Raw genomic sequence first — 17016 nt, 5'->3', positions numbered from 1 at the left:
CACCTACATGTTGTACCAATTTATAATGTTGAATGCTTTTTCTAGGTCGATAAATCATATAAACCTGTCTTGATGTTTCATAAGTGTGGCATCCTTTATCAAGTGCAGTGTGATGCCTTTAATTTTCCTGAAGCCAGACTGACTGCCATCTAATGGATCTTCAATTTTCTTTTTCATTCTTCTGTATATTACTCTTGTTAGCAGTCTGGATGCTTGAGTTAGTGAGCTGAATGTGCAGTTGTTCTTGTAGTTATCTGCCTTTGCTATCTGAGGAATTTTGTGGATGATATCTCCAGACTCGCAGACTCTATACACCAACTTGATTAGTTGTATGGTTGCCACACCCCCAATAATTTCAGCGTTACCACAAGTTTTCAAAATCGGGTAATATCACTGAATTTTAGACGTGTCAGGGAAATTTGAAAAAGAAAAAAAAATTGGAATTTTTTTTTTTGTCTCGGTATGTGAAATCGTTTATTTGCTGAGATATCGTGCATCATTGTTGCCTGGGGCCGCTGAATATATGCGCCGCTCCCCTACTCTCTCATTCTTACTGCTTCTTCCCTTTCTACCACTCCCCTCAGCCTGCAGTCAGTGCTGCCACCACTTCGTGCTGCTAGCCTTTGCGTGCGTGCTCCCTTTTTCTAACAAAGGCTATCGCCAAAAATTTAGTTGTGAGAGTGTGATTGTTTTTTCCATGTGCCTGTATGTGGCTCAGGAATCTTCTTTGACGGGTTAGCTATCTATCCTCATTAGTATTGATTCTCAGAGTATTTACACAAGTTATCTGTTGCATGGCTTGATCATCACAGTTAGTTAGATGAGATTAGATTAGAATCAGTTTTTGCTCCATAGACTAAAAAAAAAAAAAAAATCATAAAACATATGAATATAATACTTACTACCCAGATCATTTGTCAGGAGATTGTCAAAATAAGTAAATACATTACAGTAAACTGGAACTGCTAATATTTACAGAATTAAACATTGTTATGCACTTTTAATAAATTTATCGTACAAAAAAAATCTAATCTCGACTGTTGTGACCAAGTGCTGTCAAAACTAAAATCCAACAGACATTTTTACTTAAACTTGTCTAACAGTCCCTGTTAAGATATTCATCTATAGCGTAGGAGTTGCCTAGAAGATCATCTTTCAAACTCTGTTTAAACCGTGCTTCATCTGAAACCAAGTTTTAAATGGTTGCTGGCAGTTTATTGAAAACATGTGTTGATGAATATTGGATCCATTTTTGGACCAAGGCAAGTGATTTTAATTCTTCATGTAGATTGTTATTATTCCTGGTATTGATATTATGTATTGAGCTATTGGCTGGAAGTATATATATATATATTACTTGCAACAAATTTCATTAAGGAATAAATATTCTGAAAAGCAGTGGTTAGAATACAAAGTTCCTTGAACAGGTTTCTACATGATGATCTTGTTACACGCTTTTGGACACTAAAAATGTTTGCTCGGTTTGATTAGTTACCCCAGAATATGATCCTGTATGACAGAATATAATGAAAGTAAGCAAAGTAAGAAAGTTTTTTATATTTATATCTCCTAAATCTGACATCATTCTCACTGCAAATGTAGACTTTTTAGGTGCTTCAGCAATTCTGTGGTATGCCCTTACCAACTGAATTTATTATCAAGTTGTAATCCCAGAAAATTAACACTGTAAACCTCTTCAATCTGCATGTCGCACATCAAAGGCTTTTGACACGCCAGTAGCCTCTAATTTATTGTCTAATGAATTAAGTACATTTCCAGTGTAAGTATAAACAGCTTTCTCTCTGTCAGAATCCTTACGAAACCAAAACTGTGACTTGGGCAATATATTATTTGCAGTCAGATGCTTGAACGCAAACTTTTCATATATTTTTGAAAAAGCCAGCAAAAGTGAAACTGGTCAGTAGTTTGAGGGTATCACTTTATCCCCCTTCTTCAAGAGAGGCTTAACTTTAGCATATTTTATCCAGTCTGGAAATCTTCTGCTGATAAGAGATCGAATACACCAATAACTTAAGATAGGCAACTTGCATGAGCACTCTTTGATTAACTCTGTTGATATGTTATCGTACCCCCTAGAATGCTTAGATTTTAAGGATTTTATGATGGCTGCTACTTGTTTGGGAGACGTGAATGGTGTGTCCTTTTTACTGAAGCTCTTTTTAAAGACTGGTCTCAGATACTACATTGCACTGTTCACTGAACCTGATAACCCCAAGCTGTCAGTAACAGAAATAAAGTACTTGTTTAAGAGGTTTGCAACACTACATGCACTTGTTATCAATGTCTCATTTATTTTTAGAGCTATCTGTCCCTCTTTCGTTTTGGCCCCACCTGTGTCTGTCTTCACTATATCCCACACGATTTTTTTATTTATTTTGTTGCCTGATGTGATTATCTTTTTCTTGTAATAAAGTTGCTTCGTTTTCCGGGTCACTTGCTTCAATATTTTGTAGTTTTCTTTGTAATGCATTACAATGCTAACATCAGAGCTGTTCCTAGATAGTAGATATAGTCTCCTTTTTGTCCCACATGAATATCTTTATTCCTTGTGTAGCCCAGGGTTTATTTTTTGACTGCTGTGTGATCTGAGTTATGTTTAGGAGAAAACAGTTTTTAAAAGTCGAAGTAACTTTATTAGTGTTTTCCATTTGAGTCAGAGATATTGTAAACATCTTCGCAGTTAATGTCTTTGAGAAATTTCCCGAATTTCTCAATTTTTGACTGATTTATTACTCTCATGTACTCAGATTTAACAGATTTTTTTTTTTATCCTGACAAGTTTCAACATTTAAAACAAGATGCTGCATGTCATGATCAGATAGCCCATTTGCTATTGGTGCTGTGATATGACTTTTTTCCCTAGATTTGTCTACAAAGATATTATAAGTAGCAATCTCTGAGCATTTACATATCCTGGTTGCATAGTTCACAGTAGGAACTAAATTGAATGCCAGTGTTACTGATTGCAATAATTTTTCACTGACAGAGCTTTTCAATAAATCCACCTTAAAATCACCAGTAACCATCATTTCCTTGGTTTTTTTTTTTTTTTTTTTTTTCCCCCCTCCTCCTTGTGAGATGGGAGAATAGAGCTTCCAGATTCTTTACAAAGAGCTTAAAATTTCCTCCTGAAGGTGATCTGTATATACTTACCATTATAAAGGACATATTATGAAATACTACTTTTGTTGCATGAGTTTCTAAGTGCTGCTGTGAGTAAAAATTATTAATATCAATATTCTTGAAACCAAAACAGTTTCTGATAAATGTGACAGCTCCTCCTTTCTCCATATTTTTTCTACAGCAGTAAGAAGTTAACTTGAATCCTGTAACATTTAACATATCTATACCAGTGATCACATGATGTTCAGAGAGGCAGATTAAATCAATTGGTTTTCTCACCTCTAATTCTTCAATACAAATAAGCAACTTGTAAAGCTTACTCGTTAGTCCTTTGGTATTCTGATGGAATAAGGGTAACTGATTTTGTACACTGGCTGAATTACAACTGGATGAACGTAATTGTTCTGTCAATTTTTGAATATCTCTAGTTTGTCAGAGGCTGTCTCCTTGAATTGTGTACGTTAAAATTTACTTTCTAACTGCCTGTTTTATCAATGTGAATGTCATTTTCAGACTGTGTCTGAACATCTTTTGTTTCTGCCCTCCCTACCTCAAAAAAGGAAAAGAAAAAAACTGCTATTCTGTCACTTGTAACAACTGGTACTTTACCATCTGTGGTAGATGACATCAACTCCCATATTTGCTACTAGCCTAGAAAATTTTCCCTTCCTTTGCCTGTTGAGGTGAAGGCCATGCCTAGTATAGTCCCATCCTATTGATGGAGTCAACAGGAACCACACCAATATGAGACCCCCATACCTGATTCAAGCAGCCTTTCCATTTCAGAATTAACTCTCCTAACAGAAGAGTTTAAATGAGGCCAATCATGGTGCCTCACGATAGACACAAGCCCAACACCAGTATGTCTCATTGCTGAAGCTATCTTTAGCAGTTCACTCTAAATTGAATAATTAGGGTTCCTGTCCATGTTGTTGCCTGCCCCACCCACTATTACCATAGTGTCTTCCTTTGTGAAGTCTTTGCAAAGTGAACCTACATCCTCTATCACCTGACCCAGACTTGCACTAGGTTTAAAAAAAACTTGACCCGGTAACCTGACGTTAGTTCATCCTACAACAGTTGGCCAACACCTCTACCATGTAAACAACATAACAACAAAAATTTCCTCATCTTCTTCTCCACAATGTATTCTGACTTCTTACTTTTCAAACACTTACTGAAAGTTTGTTGTGTCTTGTCTACTCCTACATCTGCTTGTGGCTCATCAGTTTCCAACTGTGGCAACAGATCAAATCTATTTTCCACATTCACAACAACATTGTCTGAGAAAGTCCTATTCCTACTTTTTCTATAACCTGTTGTCACTTCCCACCTCTCTTTTCCCTTCTCCCCACTTAAACCATCTCATTTCCTCAGCATGGTGTCTGAGACATGTGAATAACTGGTCACATGAGTAGACTTCTACTACAGGCCAAAACTGCAGGCTATTTCTGTGGGTAACTGTAATGGACCGGTCATGCTGATCTAAAGCCCATTGTTTCCCACTAATGTACATTCCCTGCCCAGCGTATCTAGTCTCACAGATCTGTTCGCAGACCAGGTCTGTTTGTGTGTGGCATAATGTGGTGGATTTTTGTGGTTTATCCATAGACCCTGGACTCTGATGCTCCTTGGCAGGCCAGAAGCCATGGGTAATGGATTTCAGGAATTGCAACTGTCTCACCGCAAGTACATGGTACAGTGTGGTGTTTTGTAGACATTTTATTTATTTTAGTATATTTTGGCACTGAAAGTAGTTTATATATTGGAAAGTATGGGTGATAAGAAGAAGAAAATCATGGCAGTTACAGGCAGTCAGTACACTATGTACTCACATATTTCTTGATCATACAATACCTGTCAAATAAAACATAACACAGTGGGTTTTGTTTTATTGACATAAAATAACATCAGTGATCTTGATGAAACACATACCATCTTGGCTTTCTTTCTCCATCTGAAAACAGTTCATTACAAAAGATGTGGATTTTAGTACCTAAGATTTTTTGCTCACACATTTAGAAATACAGAAGTCCTTAAATTTTTTTTGTCAACTTATGTCTTTACTTACCATTGAGATCTCAAAATTTGTCAGGGAAAAATGCTAAAATTTGTCTGGAAATCAGGGAAATGTCAGGGAATTTCACTTGGGAAAACTTGTGGCAACCCTAAATTTTAAAAAGTCCAAAGGAATATTATATATACCTTCCACCGTATTTGATTGTTAGTATTCCATTGTTCTGTTAAACTCAGATTTCAATACTGGATCCTCTATGTCTTCCATATCAATTCCCACTTCTTCGCAATTGTGTCACCAAACAGTTCCTCTCTAAAGTAGAAGTCTTCAGTGTACTTTCTCCTCCTATCTGCTCTCTCTTCTTGGGTCTTAACAGTGGAAATCAGACTGCACTCTTAATGCTTCTAATTTCATGGAAGGTTGTTTTGCTCTTCCTGTTTATTTTATTCTGAAATGACTTGTATTGATGAACATTTGCTTCTTCTTTTTTCGATCAGCTGAAGTATTTGGCAACGTAATTTTTCACGACGACATTCTTCAACAAATGTGTAACAGATTTCTTACTGTGTGAGATCTGTCAATTTAGTGCTTTTGAAAACTACCTCTGTCATTGTCATCAGTAGATTCCAGTAAGCCATTAGGTACATTAGTTGGCAGAGTCATTACAGAACTTCCGTATGCTGTCGTAGATTATGTTGATGTCTGTGACTGAGGAACATTGGTAGCAATGCTGATTTCGTAGAGTGTGGATGTCTCAGTTGATTTATCTGTTGCCTTACAGCATAAAACACTCATTTCCACACCCTACAGAGGGTGTAGCTGCTGACTGTGTTAAAGTTGCTGTTGCACATTCTGATCTCAATGGCACCTCTGATGACAGAATCGCAATAGGTCGATACCTGGGATATTATTTCCATTTCATCAAACATAATCGTGTGTTCATGCATGAGGCTGTGTTCAGAAATGACAGATTTGCTGAAATCCCGTGTTGTTGGTCCCTCCCCCCCTGAAATCACTCATCTTGACTACTGGTGTAACTGTACCACATTCATGAGTTAGTTTATAAATTCCGGGAACACTGAGACCAAGGTTGCCTTTTATGGGCTTATCATCTCTCTTAACTATTTTTGTGTGATTGGAAAGTGGATGGGATACTGTGTCTGCCCAGGACTCTGCTTATTTTGATTTTTGTAGCTTTGGAGAAAGGAAGGATTGCTACGGACTGATCAGCTTCTGGTGATTGAGTATCTCTGTTTTTGTTTCTTAGACATGGCTAACTTAATACCTGAATAATTATAGCAATTCCTGGAATAAGTTTGTTAGATATGCTATCTCAGAACCCATGTGTGCCTTTGCACAGGCAATTTTAGCTTAATTTATCAGCATATTTAAAACTGCTGTTTTATGGGCTAGATGATGAGATCTTTGTGCATTAAGATATAGGTCAAAATAAGTTGGTTTCCGGTAAACATAGTGCCTGAGCTATCCATCTGATTTTTGTATGTATGTTTTTCCAACTAAGGCCTTGTTGGCCAAAATCTCAGTTTCAGTCAGTCTTTTTGTTGTATCTTTCTGTTACTCAGAATCTCTGCTATATGGTGAGTAACAACTATCCTTTCACAATATTCTTAAAACATTACGTAAGTCAATTGCTATTCACTGTGAACACGATATTAAAAACTCTTCAAATTTTTTGGTCACAAACAGATCTGAACCAATCAAGGTGAAATTACTGTTAGTTTGGATGTGGTCTCTTTGTTCAAAAGTCCCTGTGGAGGACACGTAAGTTACTACTGGACCACTTCCCTCTCAAGACTGTCATACTCTTTCACCATACTTCGACAACCACACATTTTTATATAAAGGTAGATTTTATGAAATGAAATGACTAATGGAAAATCTGTTGTCTCCAGCAGTGGGCAATGTCTTTATGGAGCACTTTGAGACACGCACGTGAAATTAAACTCCTTGTCTAACTTGTTTGTTTTGCTGTGTGTGACACACATTTATGATTTGGTCACATGAAATTGAAGCAATTCACCTGTTCATTGATTAGGTGAGATGGAGAGAGAAGGAAAGTTACCATTTTTAGAGGTCTGCTTCAACGAAAATTATATAGTCAGCTAGGGCACTCTATTCTCTGGAAAGCGAGCCATACAGAAGTATATCTCAGGGCACAAAACAAACTTCGTCCATCCCATAAAGGAGCAGTTTTAAATATTCTGATAAATAAAGTAAACAATGGCAAAGAACACATGGATTCCGAGATCTCACATTCAAGAAACAAACTGAGATACTCAATAATCAGGTGATCAGCCCATAGCATTCCTTCTTTCTTTGAAGCTACAGCAATTAATAAAATAGGCAGAGTCCTGGGCAGACATGGTATTCAATTCCCACCAGGGGGCCCACAACTCTTTTTGTTGTTACATGCGTGGGGAGCACGAGACCCCAAGCTAGTGCGGCTCTTTTTCCTTTCTGGGCTGCGTACCTTCCTTTTCCACATCCTTCCCCATCCCCCCCCCCCCCCCCCCCCACCTGCGCCTCTTCCCTTCCCCTTCTCCCCCTATGGGAGTATGTTTCGTGCCTACGTCCGGAGACAAACACTTGTAACTGTAAGACAGTCTCTCTTCTTTGCTTTCTATGCTGGAAAGTCTCTGTCCTCCCTTTGTCCCTCTCTTTTCCTTGCCTCTTCTCTTTACCCTCTTCTCCGCTGCGGCGTTTGAGTCCTCTCTTCTTTCCTTTTCTTTGTTACTCCCTTTCTCTTTCTTTGCTCCCTATGCGTGGCTCAAGGCTGACCCATGCGTTCCCAAGTGTAGCCAGTGATGGTGTAACGCGTAATTCCCCACCCCGGGTAGACAGGTAGGACACGTATGTATCCCCTGGGAACGGCCAGGCCCAGGGAGGGGTTATTACCTGAGCTGGTACCTTCCATCCGTTTCTTGGGAGGTGTGAACAATCGCCTAAGGCGGGAGTGCCCACAGATAGGGCCCCCCCACAAGGCAGGAGCGTGCCATCGGAGACACCGGTAATCATGGGGGATGCTTCCGTAATGGTTTCCTCTATGTCTACAATTTTTGCTCACAAGAGAAAGTTAAATGAGTCTCAGCCACGGACAATTCTTCCATCAGTGGCACAGTTCCTTGTAGTTTCTCGGTCGGACGAAGGTCAAGACTTCTCCACAGTCAACCCTTTCATTATTCAGAAAGGTGTCGACGCAATTGCAGGTCCTGTAAAGTCTTGTTGCCGATTACGAAATGGCACCTTGTTGTTGTAACAGTCAGTGCCCTCCAGGCACAAAAATTGCTGTGAACTTCACTGCTACACACCTTCCCTGTCCAGGAGGAAGCACACCGCACTTTAAATTCATCACGCGGGGTGGTTTATACATGCTCACTTGATGGATTGTCCAACGAGGAAATTCAAAACTACCTGTCTGACCAGGGCGTAAAGGCTGTACATCGAGTCATGAAAAGGGTTGACAAGGACTTGGTATCAACCCGTACTATCTTCTTGACATTTGACAGAGTTAAACTTCCATCGAACATTAAAGCGGGCTGTTAGATAGTTTCAATTACATCCCCATCCCTACGCGTTGCTATTGGTGTCAGCGGTTTAATCATACCAGCCAGTCATGTTCCAATCCGGCCAAATGTGTTGTGTGTGGCAAGGATGCCCATAAAGGTACTTGTCCACCTCCATCCTCTCATTGCATCAACTGTATGGGTGACCACACTGCTTCCTCTAGAGATTGCCCCATTTTCAAAGTTGAACAGCTTATTCAGGAAATCAGAGTGAAGGAAAAGGTGTCTACATTTGCTGCCCGTAAGTTATTCGCCAATCGAAAGCCCACTGTGCCTCCAGCAGGTAAATATAGCACTGTTCTTGCATCTTCTTGGCTTACTAGGGAACAGCCACACAGACTTGTTATCTCACCTTAAACGCCACGGTCATCACATTGGCCAGTGCCAAGATCGCCCGTTCAACCTCCACACTATCACCTGCTCACAGCTCACCCTTGATCGGCTTGTGCTAAATCACGAGCCCCAAAATCAGACACCCGGACTTCCAAAAAAAGAGCCTACTCGTGAACATTTTTTATGTACCCCAACTTCACAATCATCGATTCCTCCCTCATCTCAATGTTCTGTTTCCAATAAGGCTCATAAGAAACTAAGTTCCTCTCCTTCTCCGCCAAGGCGTGTCTCGTCTACAGTGTCACCTGGCGGTAACCCCCTTGGCCGTCTTCCGTGTCGCCAAGGCAGCACTGCTGGCGGCCGATCAACCGGCCGATTGCTGGTGGCAGGAGCTGCCCCCGAACAACCTATGGATCAGGATCTTCTGCCTTTGGCTGAATGCCGTTCCACATTGTCAGCCGCCGACTCTCAGCAGTCGAGTTGAGAGCAACCGTGGTAAGATTCTTCCCTTCTCTGCCCACCCTATGTCAATTATCCATTGGAATATCCGTGGCATTAGAGCCAAATGGGATGAATTGTCGATCCTCTTACGATCCTACTCGCGGGTTGTCATCTGTTTTCAGAAAACAAAGCTGTGTCCCCACGATCGCTTTGTTTTCTTTCATTTTCAGTCAGTCCGGTTTGATCTCCCCTCTGTTGATGGCACTCCAGCACATGGGGGACTTAGATTCTTCTCCATGATACTGTCCATTATCACCGAATCCCCTTAAACAGTTCCTTCCAAGCTGTTGCTGTTGCTGTCGCTGTCGCTGTCCATCTTTCCCTTTTTGGATACACCTTCTCTCTTTGTACTGTATACATTCCATCGTCCACACCGATGACAAGAGCTTATCTCCTTCATCTCCTTGGTCAACTCCCGCACCCCTATTTGCTGGTTGGGGACTTCAGTGCCCACCACCCGCTTTGGGGATCTTCGCGTCCTTGTCCACGAGGCTCCCTATTGATTGACGTCTTCCACCAAGTGGATCTCGTTTGCCTCAACACTGGGGACCATACATTTTTGTCTGCCTCCACATCGAATTTCTCTCATATCGATCTTTCGGTTGGTACTGTTCAGCTAGCTCGGCACTTTCAATGGTTCTCTCTTGCTGATACACACTTGAGTGACAGTTTTCCATGTGTCAAATTGCAGCCACAGCTGCCATCTATGCGCCCGAGACGCTGGAAGTTTGCCCAAGCCGATTGGACACTTTTTTCGTCTCTAGCAGCATTCGATTACCATCACTTTCCTTGTGTCGACGATCAGGTCACTCATGTTACAGAAGTTATTCTTACAGCCGCAGAACGTTCAATACCTCGCACCTCCAGTTTGCCCCAGCACGCCCCAGTTCCTTGGTGGAACGAGGCAAGCCATGACGCAATATGTAAGTGGCGACGTGCTCTTCGCATTTTCCGCCACCATCTCACTTCGGCCAACTGTATCCACTACAAACAGCTAGGTGCGTGATGCTGTCGCGTCATCCGCAACAGGAAGATGGCAAGCTGGGACTTCTTTACTAGCTCTTTCTACATCTTCCCTCCCTTTTCGAAAGTTTGAAGTCGAATTCGACGGTTATCTGGCACGTCTAGTTTCTCCCCAATCTCTGGGCTCACTGTCGCACATGATACCTTATTGGACCCCCTTGCAATTTCTAGCTCATTGGGTCAACACTTTGCTGAGATTTTGAGCTCTTCAAATTACCTGCCAGCCTTTCTCCCAAAGAAATGTGCAGCAGAAATGCGAACTCTTGCTTTCTCCTCTCAAAATAGCAAAGGCTATAATACTGTTTTCTTCATGCGGGAACTCCAACACGCACTCTCTCCTTCTCGCTCTTCTGCCCCAGGACCAGATGGTATCCACATCCAAATGTTGCTGCATTTATCCTACCATAGTCTGCATTACCTCCTTTGCCTGGAAAGGACAAACATCTCCCCTCTAGATATCGCCCCATTTCTCTCACTAGTAGTGTATGTAAGGTTTTGGAGCATATGGTGAATTGCTGTTTAGTCTGGTGGCTGGAGTCCTGAAGCCTTTTAACACCTGCCCAATGCGGTTTCTGAAAGCATTGTTCTGCAGTTGACCATCTTGGTGCTCTCCTCTTATATCATGAAAAATTTTCTCAGGAAATGCCAAACGGTAGCAATATTTTCTGATCTGGAGAGAGCATACAATACCTGTTGGAGGACAGGCATCCTCCACACACTGTTCTCTTTGGGGCTTTCGAGGTCGGCTGTCCCTTTTTATTATTGAATTTATGGCAGAGCGCCCATTTAAAGTGTGAGTGAACACAACTCTCTCCCGTACTTTCTCCCAAGAAAACAGGGTACCCCAGGGCTCCATGCTAAGGGTTGTACTGTTTGCCATTGCCATAAATCCAATTATGAATTGTCTCCTTCCCGATGTCTCGGGCTCCCTCTTTGTGGACAATTTTGCGATCTACTACAGCTCTCAACAGACCAGCCTTCTTGAACGACGTCTTCAAGGATGTCTCAATCGCCTCCACTCTTGGAACATCGAAACCAGCTTCCGCTTTTCTCCCAGTAAGACCGTTTGTGTAAATTTTTGGTGGTGTACGGAGTTTCTTCCGCCTTCCCTACATCTAGGCCCTGTCAACCTTCCATTCGCGGATGCCGCTAAATTCTTGGGTCTTATGTTTGACAGAAAACTGTGCTGGTCCTCCCAAGTTTCCTATCTTTTGGCTCACTGTCTGCGATCCCTCAACACAATCTCCTCTGAATGAATGCTATCTCCTGGGAAGCGGACAGAGTGGTCCTTCTCCGCCTCTACCGCGCCTTAGTTCTCTCGAAATTGGGCTATGGAAGCATATTTTACTCCTCTGCTCAGCCATCTATTCTTCAGCGTCTCAACTCTGTCCACCACCATGGATTGCATTTAACATCTGGAGCTTTTTACACCAGCCCTGTGGAAACCCTTTATGCTGAGACTGCTGACCCTTCGCTGTCCAATCGGCAAGCTGTCCAATCGGCAAGCTGTCCAATCGGCAAGCTGTCCAATCGGCAAGCTGTCCAATCGGCAAGCTGTCCTATCGGCAAGCTGTCCTATCGGCAAGCTGTCCTATCGGCAAGCTGTCCTATCGGCAAGCTGTCCTATCGGCAAGCTGTCCTATCGGCAAGCTGTCCTATCGGCAAGCTGTCCTATCGGCAAGCTGTCCTATCGGCAAGCTGTCCTATCGGCAAGCTGTCCTATCGGCAAGCTGTCCTTCTGAGTTGCTATGCTAGCCATCTGTTTTCCATGCCTGCTAATCTGGCCCATGACCTTTTTTTTAGGGTATGCAGGCCACCCTTCCTCTCTACTACCACCGGGAGTCTGCTTCCGTCAACTGCTACATTCTCTTTCCTTCCAATTTCCTAAAACTTTTTTGACAACCTGCCTGCACCGTGACCTTTGTCAGCTTCCCAAGGATGGTACCCCCTTCTCTCGTTTATTGTCGGGCATTTGCTGCTCTATGCGCACAAATAAAGGATGCCACATTTATTTACACTGACGTCTCAAAAACATCATTTGGTGTTAGGAGTGTCTATATTGTTGGCAACACCCCTAATCAATTTCGGCTTCCTGACCAGTGTTCGGTTTTTACTGCGGAGCTTTACGCTGTCCTCCAGGCTGTCAAATACACCCGTCGCCATCAGCGGATATAGTATATTATATGCTCAGATTCACTCAGCTCTCTCCTCAGTCTCCAAGCTCTTTACTCTGTCCATCCTCTGGTCCACTGGATTCAGGACTGCCTCCACTTGGGGGGTGTCTCTGTGGTATTCCTCTGGATCCCAGGACACATTGGTACCCATGGAAATGAGGCGGCCAATATAGTGGCCAAGGCTGCAGTCTCCCTTCTTCAGCCTGCTGTTCACGTGGTTCCCTGTCTTTTTAGCCATCGACATCTTTTAAGTGGCAATCCTGTCCCCCCTTCCCCCTTGAACTGTGAGACATCTTTTACTTGAGTGCCCCTATTTTACTCCGCTATGCGCCCGTCTATGGATTTCGCCTGATATATCTTCCATTTTAGGAGATGACACGCGCTCAGCCGATTGCGTCCTTGAGTTTATTAGTGTCAGTGGTGTCAGTGAGACGACGTCGGTCATTTGAAGCTCTTCTATAGTGGTTTTCTTAGCTTTCCTTCTGTTTTTTAGTTTCCCCACTTTTTGATTTTCACTCCTATTGCTGCTGATTTCCATATTTTTTATTTTTTTTTAAGCCACAGACTTGGCGCTAATGCCCGTAGCAGTTTTTGCGCCCAAAAAAAAAAAAAAAAAAAAAAAGGTATTCAAAGAAAATTTAAAGATGTTGCACCCAGGAAAAGACAGCCTCAGTCTCAGTGTTCATGGAATTTGCATGTGGTAGCATTTGGATTGGTCAGTCAATACCACTGATGTCAGAGACTGCAAAGAGCACCAACAACACAGAAAATATTGTGATTTTCTCAGATTTGCTATTCCAAATTGTAGCCTCGTGAAGAGGCACGTGATTATGTATGATGAAACAGAATATTATTCTGTGCATCTATTTACTGTGATTGTGTCATCCATAAGGTGTTAACATCAGAATGTGTAACAGCTATTTTAACTGAGTCAGCAGTTACACCCTTAGTGGTGCATGGAAATTGATGCTTGACACTGAAAGGCGACAGATAAATCGAGTCACTTATCTAAAGAAATCGGCATTACTACCAATGTTCTTCAGTCATAGACATTGAAATATCCTGGTGATGACGTAGGGAGTTGTCAAAAGCTCAAGATGGACAAATCTGACACAGCAGTAACTCGGTGAAGCTGAAATGTTCACCAACTTGTGACATTTTAGTTTTTGAGATTTCAATTTTTCTTGAACTGATCTACCTTTTGTGGTATTCTTTATTGCAGTATCTACAGTCTTAAAGTACTTCAAATGCATCTCACCATTCTTCAGTACTCCAGTACCTCCCTTATTTTGACGTTGATTATTTCTGATAATTCTCTTGAACTTCAGCATACTTTTCAGCATTTATAAATTATGAGCTGATTAGGCCTTACAATGCTGTATCTTATTTAGGAATCTATGTCTGATGATAGTGTAATCCAGCTGAAGTTTTCCTGTGTCTGCTGATCTTTTCAGGGTTCACCATGACCTTGTGTGATTTTTGAATAGTGCATTTGCCATTAAGCTGAAGTTTACTGCATGTTAACGAACCCATATTCTCCTATAACACAGTGCTTTATTCCTTCCCCTATAGAGTTTTCCAGTTACCAATGATTATTAGACTTCCACCTCCCTTTCCGTACTGAATTATACATTCAGTACCTTCATGTAGTCTCTCTCTCTCTCTCTCTCTCTCTCTCTCTCTCTCTCTCTCTCTCTCTCTCTCTCATCTTCTGCTTGGAACCTTGGCATGTATATCTGATTAGTTGTTGTTGGTATTGATTTACTGTCTGTTCTGGTGAGCATAATCCTTTCATTGGATTACTCACAATAACTCACTTTCTGCTCTACCTCTGTACCTTCCTATTCATGATTATCCTACCCCCATTTCATCGTCTGGCGCTACTGATATTACCCTATATTCATCTGCCCTGAAATCCTTAAAAAAATCCCATTTTCACTTTACTGATCCCCAATATATCTATACTGAGTATTTGCATGACTACAGAATAAAAAAACCACTTGAAGAGGGTGGAGTATCCACTTAATCATTATACCTTTTTTTAATTATTATTTAGTGTAATAGCTCTTCAATATAAAATCACTGTGTTAAGTTTGAAAAAGATCTTTAAAAGTAGTAAGGTAACTTATTCCAATTATAACCCAAGATGAGAATAAAATCTGTGAGCTGTGAAGGCCATTACAAAAAATCTTACATATTGCAATTTTTTCAGCCACACTGTTTGGGACAATCTTCCTACGTGATCCACCACGTAGTCGTGGCGATTTGAGTTCAAGAGTTCGGACAAATCAGCAGGCACTTGACAGGAAGAAGGCGAATTTTGTTTACAATTTTCTAGTGAATGACCAAAGTGATTTAATACTTGGTCGATGAAACTTTTTTATTTTTGCATTTGTTAAATGTGTAGTACTTACAAGCAGTTATACTCAAATTAAAGTGGACCCACCTTGCACATATTTATATATATATTGTTATCTAATATTTAGATTGCATATTTATTTTAATTAAGAAATTCTTGCATGTATGTGTTTTAATGTGCAATTATTTGTACAGAAGAAGCAAATATGTAAAGCAGTACCATGTACTGCACTATAGAATAAAACAGTTTCAGTTTATGCTGCAGTGAGAAATTAAATATCAGAAAAAGTTATCCTAGAATAACTGATATTCTTGCCGTGTATTAAAAACTGTAATTTGACTGCATATTGTTCTACTATTTCCTTCAAAAGTACATATTGTTTATCCTAAGCAGGAGCCAGTATGGTTATTTTCATGTGATAATGATGTGCACTGGATGTAACAGTAAGTCTGACAATTTTCATCCATGGAGTGATTAGTCCTTCAATTTGGAAACTGCAGAGTTATGTCATTACATGGATTTGGCTGACCCATTACAATGTGCATGATGACCAAGAGTGACATTGTTATTAGATATTATGAAGAAGCAGTTTGGAGTTCAGTGTATAAATTATGGAAAATTGTACATATAAATATATCTTGCAACAGCTCTTCCGAGTAAAATTACAGTACGATGATATGCCAAATTTTTTAGTCTTAAACAAATTGGTTTGTTTAATAGTGTGTACTTAGCTGTTTAAATGCTCTACCTGTGTGTCAGTATGCATATGCAGACACAAATGCCAAATCATTAAATGCCTTATGCCACAGCTTTATTATAATTTCCTCTGTCATCTTTTCTGAAATTTCAAGTGTGAGGATCAGAGCCCAGTATAAAGCCTCTACAGCTCCCACAAATGCTTGGTGTGGTGTATTGCGGTAGTGGATGGTGAAGTGACAGTGGAGTCATAATTTAGGATGATGTTTGACCTTAATGTCTGAAGAATTGTGTGAAACATACTCTCTTCCATCAGTTAATCATATTGTTCTTCTAAGGGAACCGTTACAGCATGGACTGCCTCAATGGAGAGAGATATTACCATAACCCTCCTTGAACATCATTCTTGTGTTTTTTACCTTGATGGTTGGAGCGTGTTTCAAAAGAATTATATTGTAAGTTGTTAATTTATCTGTGTCAGTTCACATGTGTGTAATAATGAGACATTTAAACCTTATTTTACCTAGCCCCTCACTGAATCTTTGCAATTTATACATCCACCAATTGACTCACTTCTGCATTTGCTCATTTGTGAACCAGACTTTTGCTGTAGCTAAGTGGAAAACTAAAGTCATCATTTACTCATGTCTGCTTTACTGGTCATACAAGGTTTTTTCAGCAGCAATCAATGTCTCATCTTAGACTCTCCAATTAAATTTATCTATTTGTATACTATAGTGCAGAGATTTGTTAACTGCGTGCTGCGGGAGCATCACGTTTGTGCTACAGGACACCACCAGAATATGATATTAATGTTGGATATCTACATCTACATCTACATCTATACTCCGCGAGCCACCTTACGGTGTGTGGCGGAGGGTACTTACTGTACCACTATCTGATCCCCCCTTCCCTGTTCCATTCACGAATTGTGCGTGGGAAGAACGACTGCTTGTAAGTCTCCGTATTTGCTCTAATTTCTCGGATCTTTTCGTTGTGATCATTACGCGAGATATATGTGGGCGGTAGTAATATGTTGCCCATCTCTTCCCGGAATGTGCTCTCTCGTAATTTCGATAATAGACCTCTCCGTATTGCGTAACGCCTTTCTTGAAGTGTCCGCCACTGGAGCTTGTTCAGCATCTCCGTAACGCTCTCGCGCTGACTAAATGTCCCCATGACGAA

At 41.0% G+C, this 17016-nt stretch overlaps 1 protein-coding gene across 2 annotated transcripts in view; it reads left to right on the top strand.

The window, feature by feature from the left end:
- Positions 1 to 16648, top strand: part of LOC124596023 (inositol polyphosphate 5-phosphatase OCRL) — a 99042-nt gene extending 82394 nt beyond the window's left edge. For both annotated transcript variants that reach the window (XM_047135387.1, XM_047135912.1), the window contains one exon: positions 14989 to 16648. In XM_047135387.1, coding sequence (XP_046991343.1) covers positions 14989 to 15149 — 161 coding nt within the window. In that variant the 3' untranslated portion in view covers positions 15150 to 16648. The remainder of the gene's footprint in view (positions 1 to 14988) is intronic.
- Positions 16649 to 17016: the final 368 nt, after the last annotated feature.

The sequence above is a fragment of the Schistocerca americana genome, chromosome 1 (genome assembly GCF_021461395.2).
Source record: "Schistocerca americana isolate TAMUIC-IGC-003095 chromosome 1, iqSchAmer2.1, whole genome shotgun sequence".
Taxonomy (NCBI): domain Eukaryota; kingdom Metazoa; phylum Arthropoda; class Insecta; order Orthoptera; family Acrididae; genus Schistocerca; species Schistocerca americana.
This window is presented reverse-complemented; position numbering and strand designations above follow the sequence as displayed.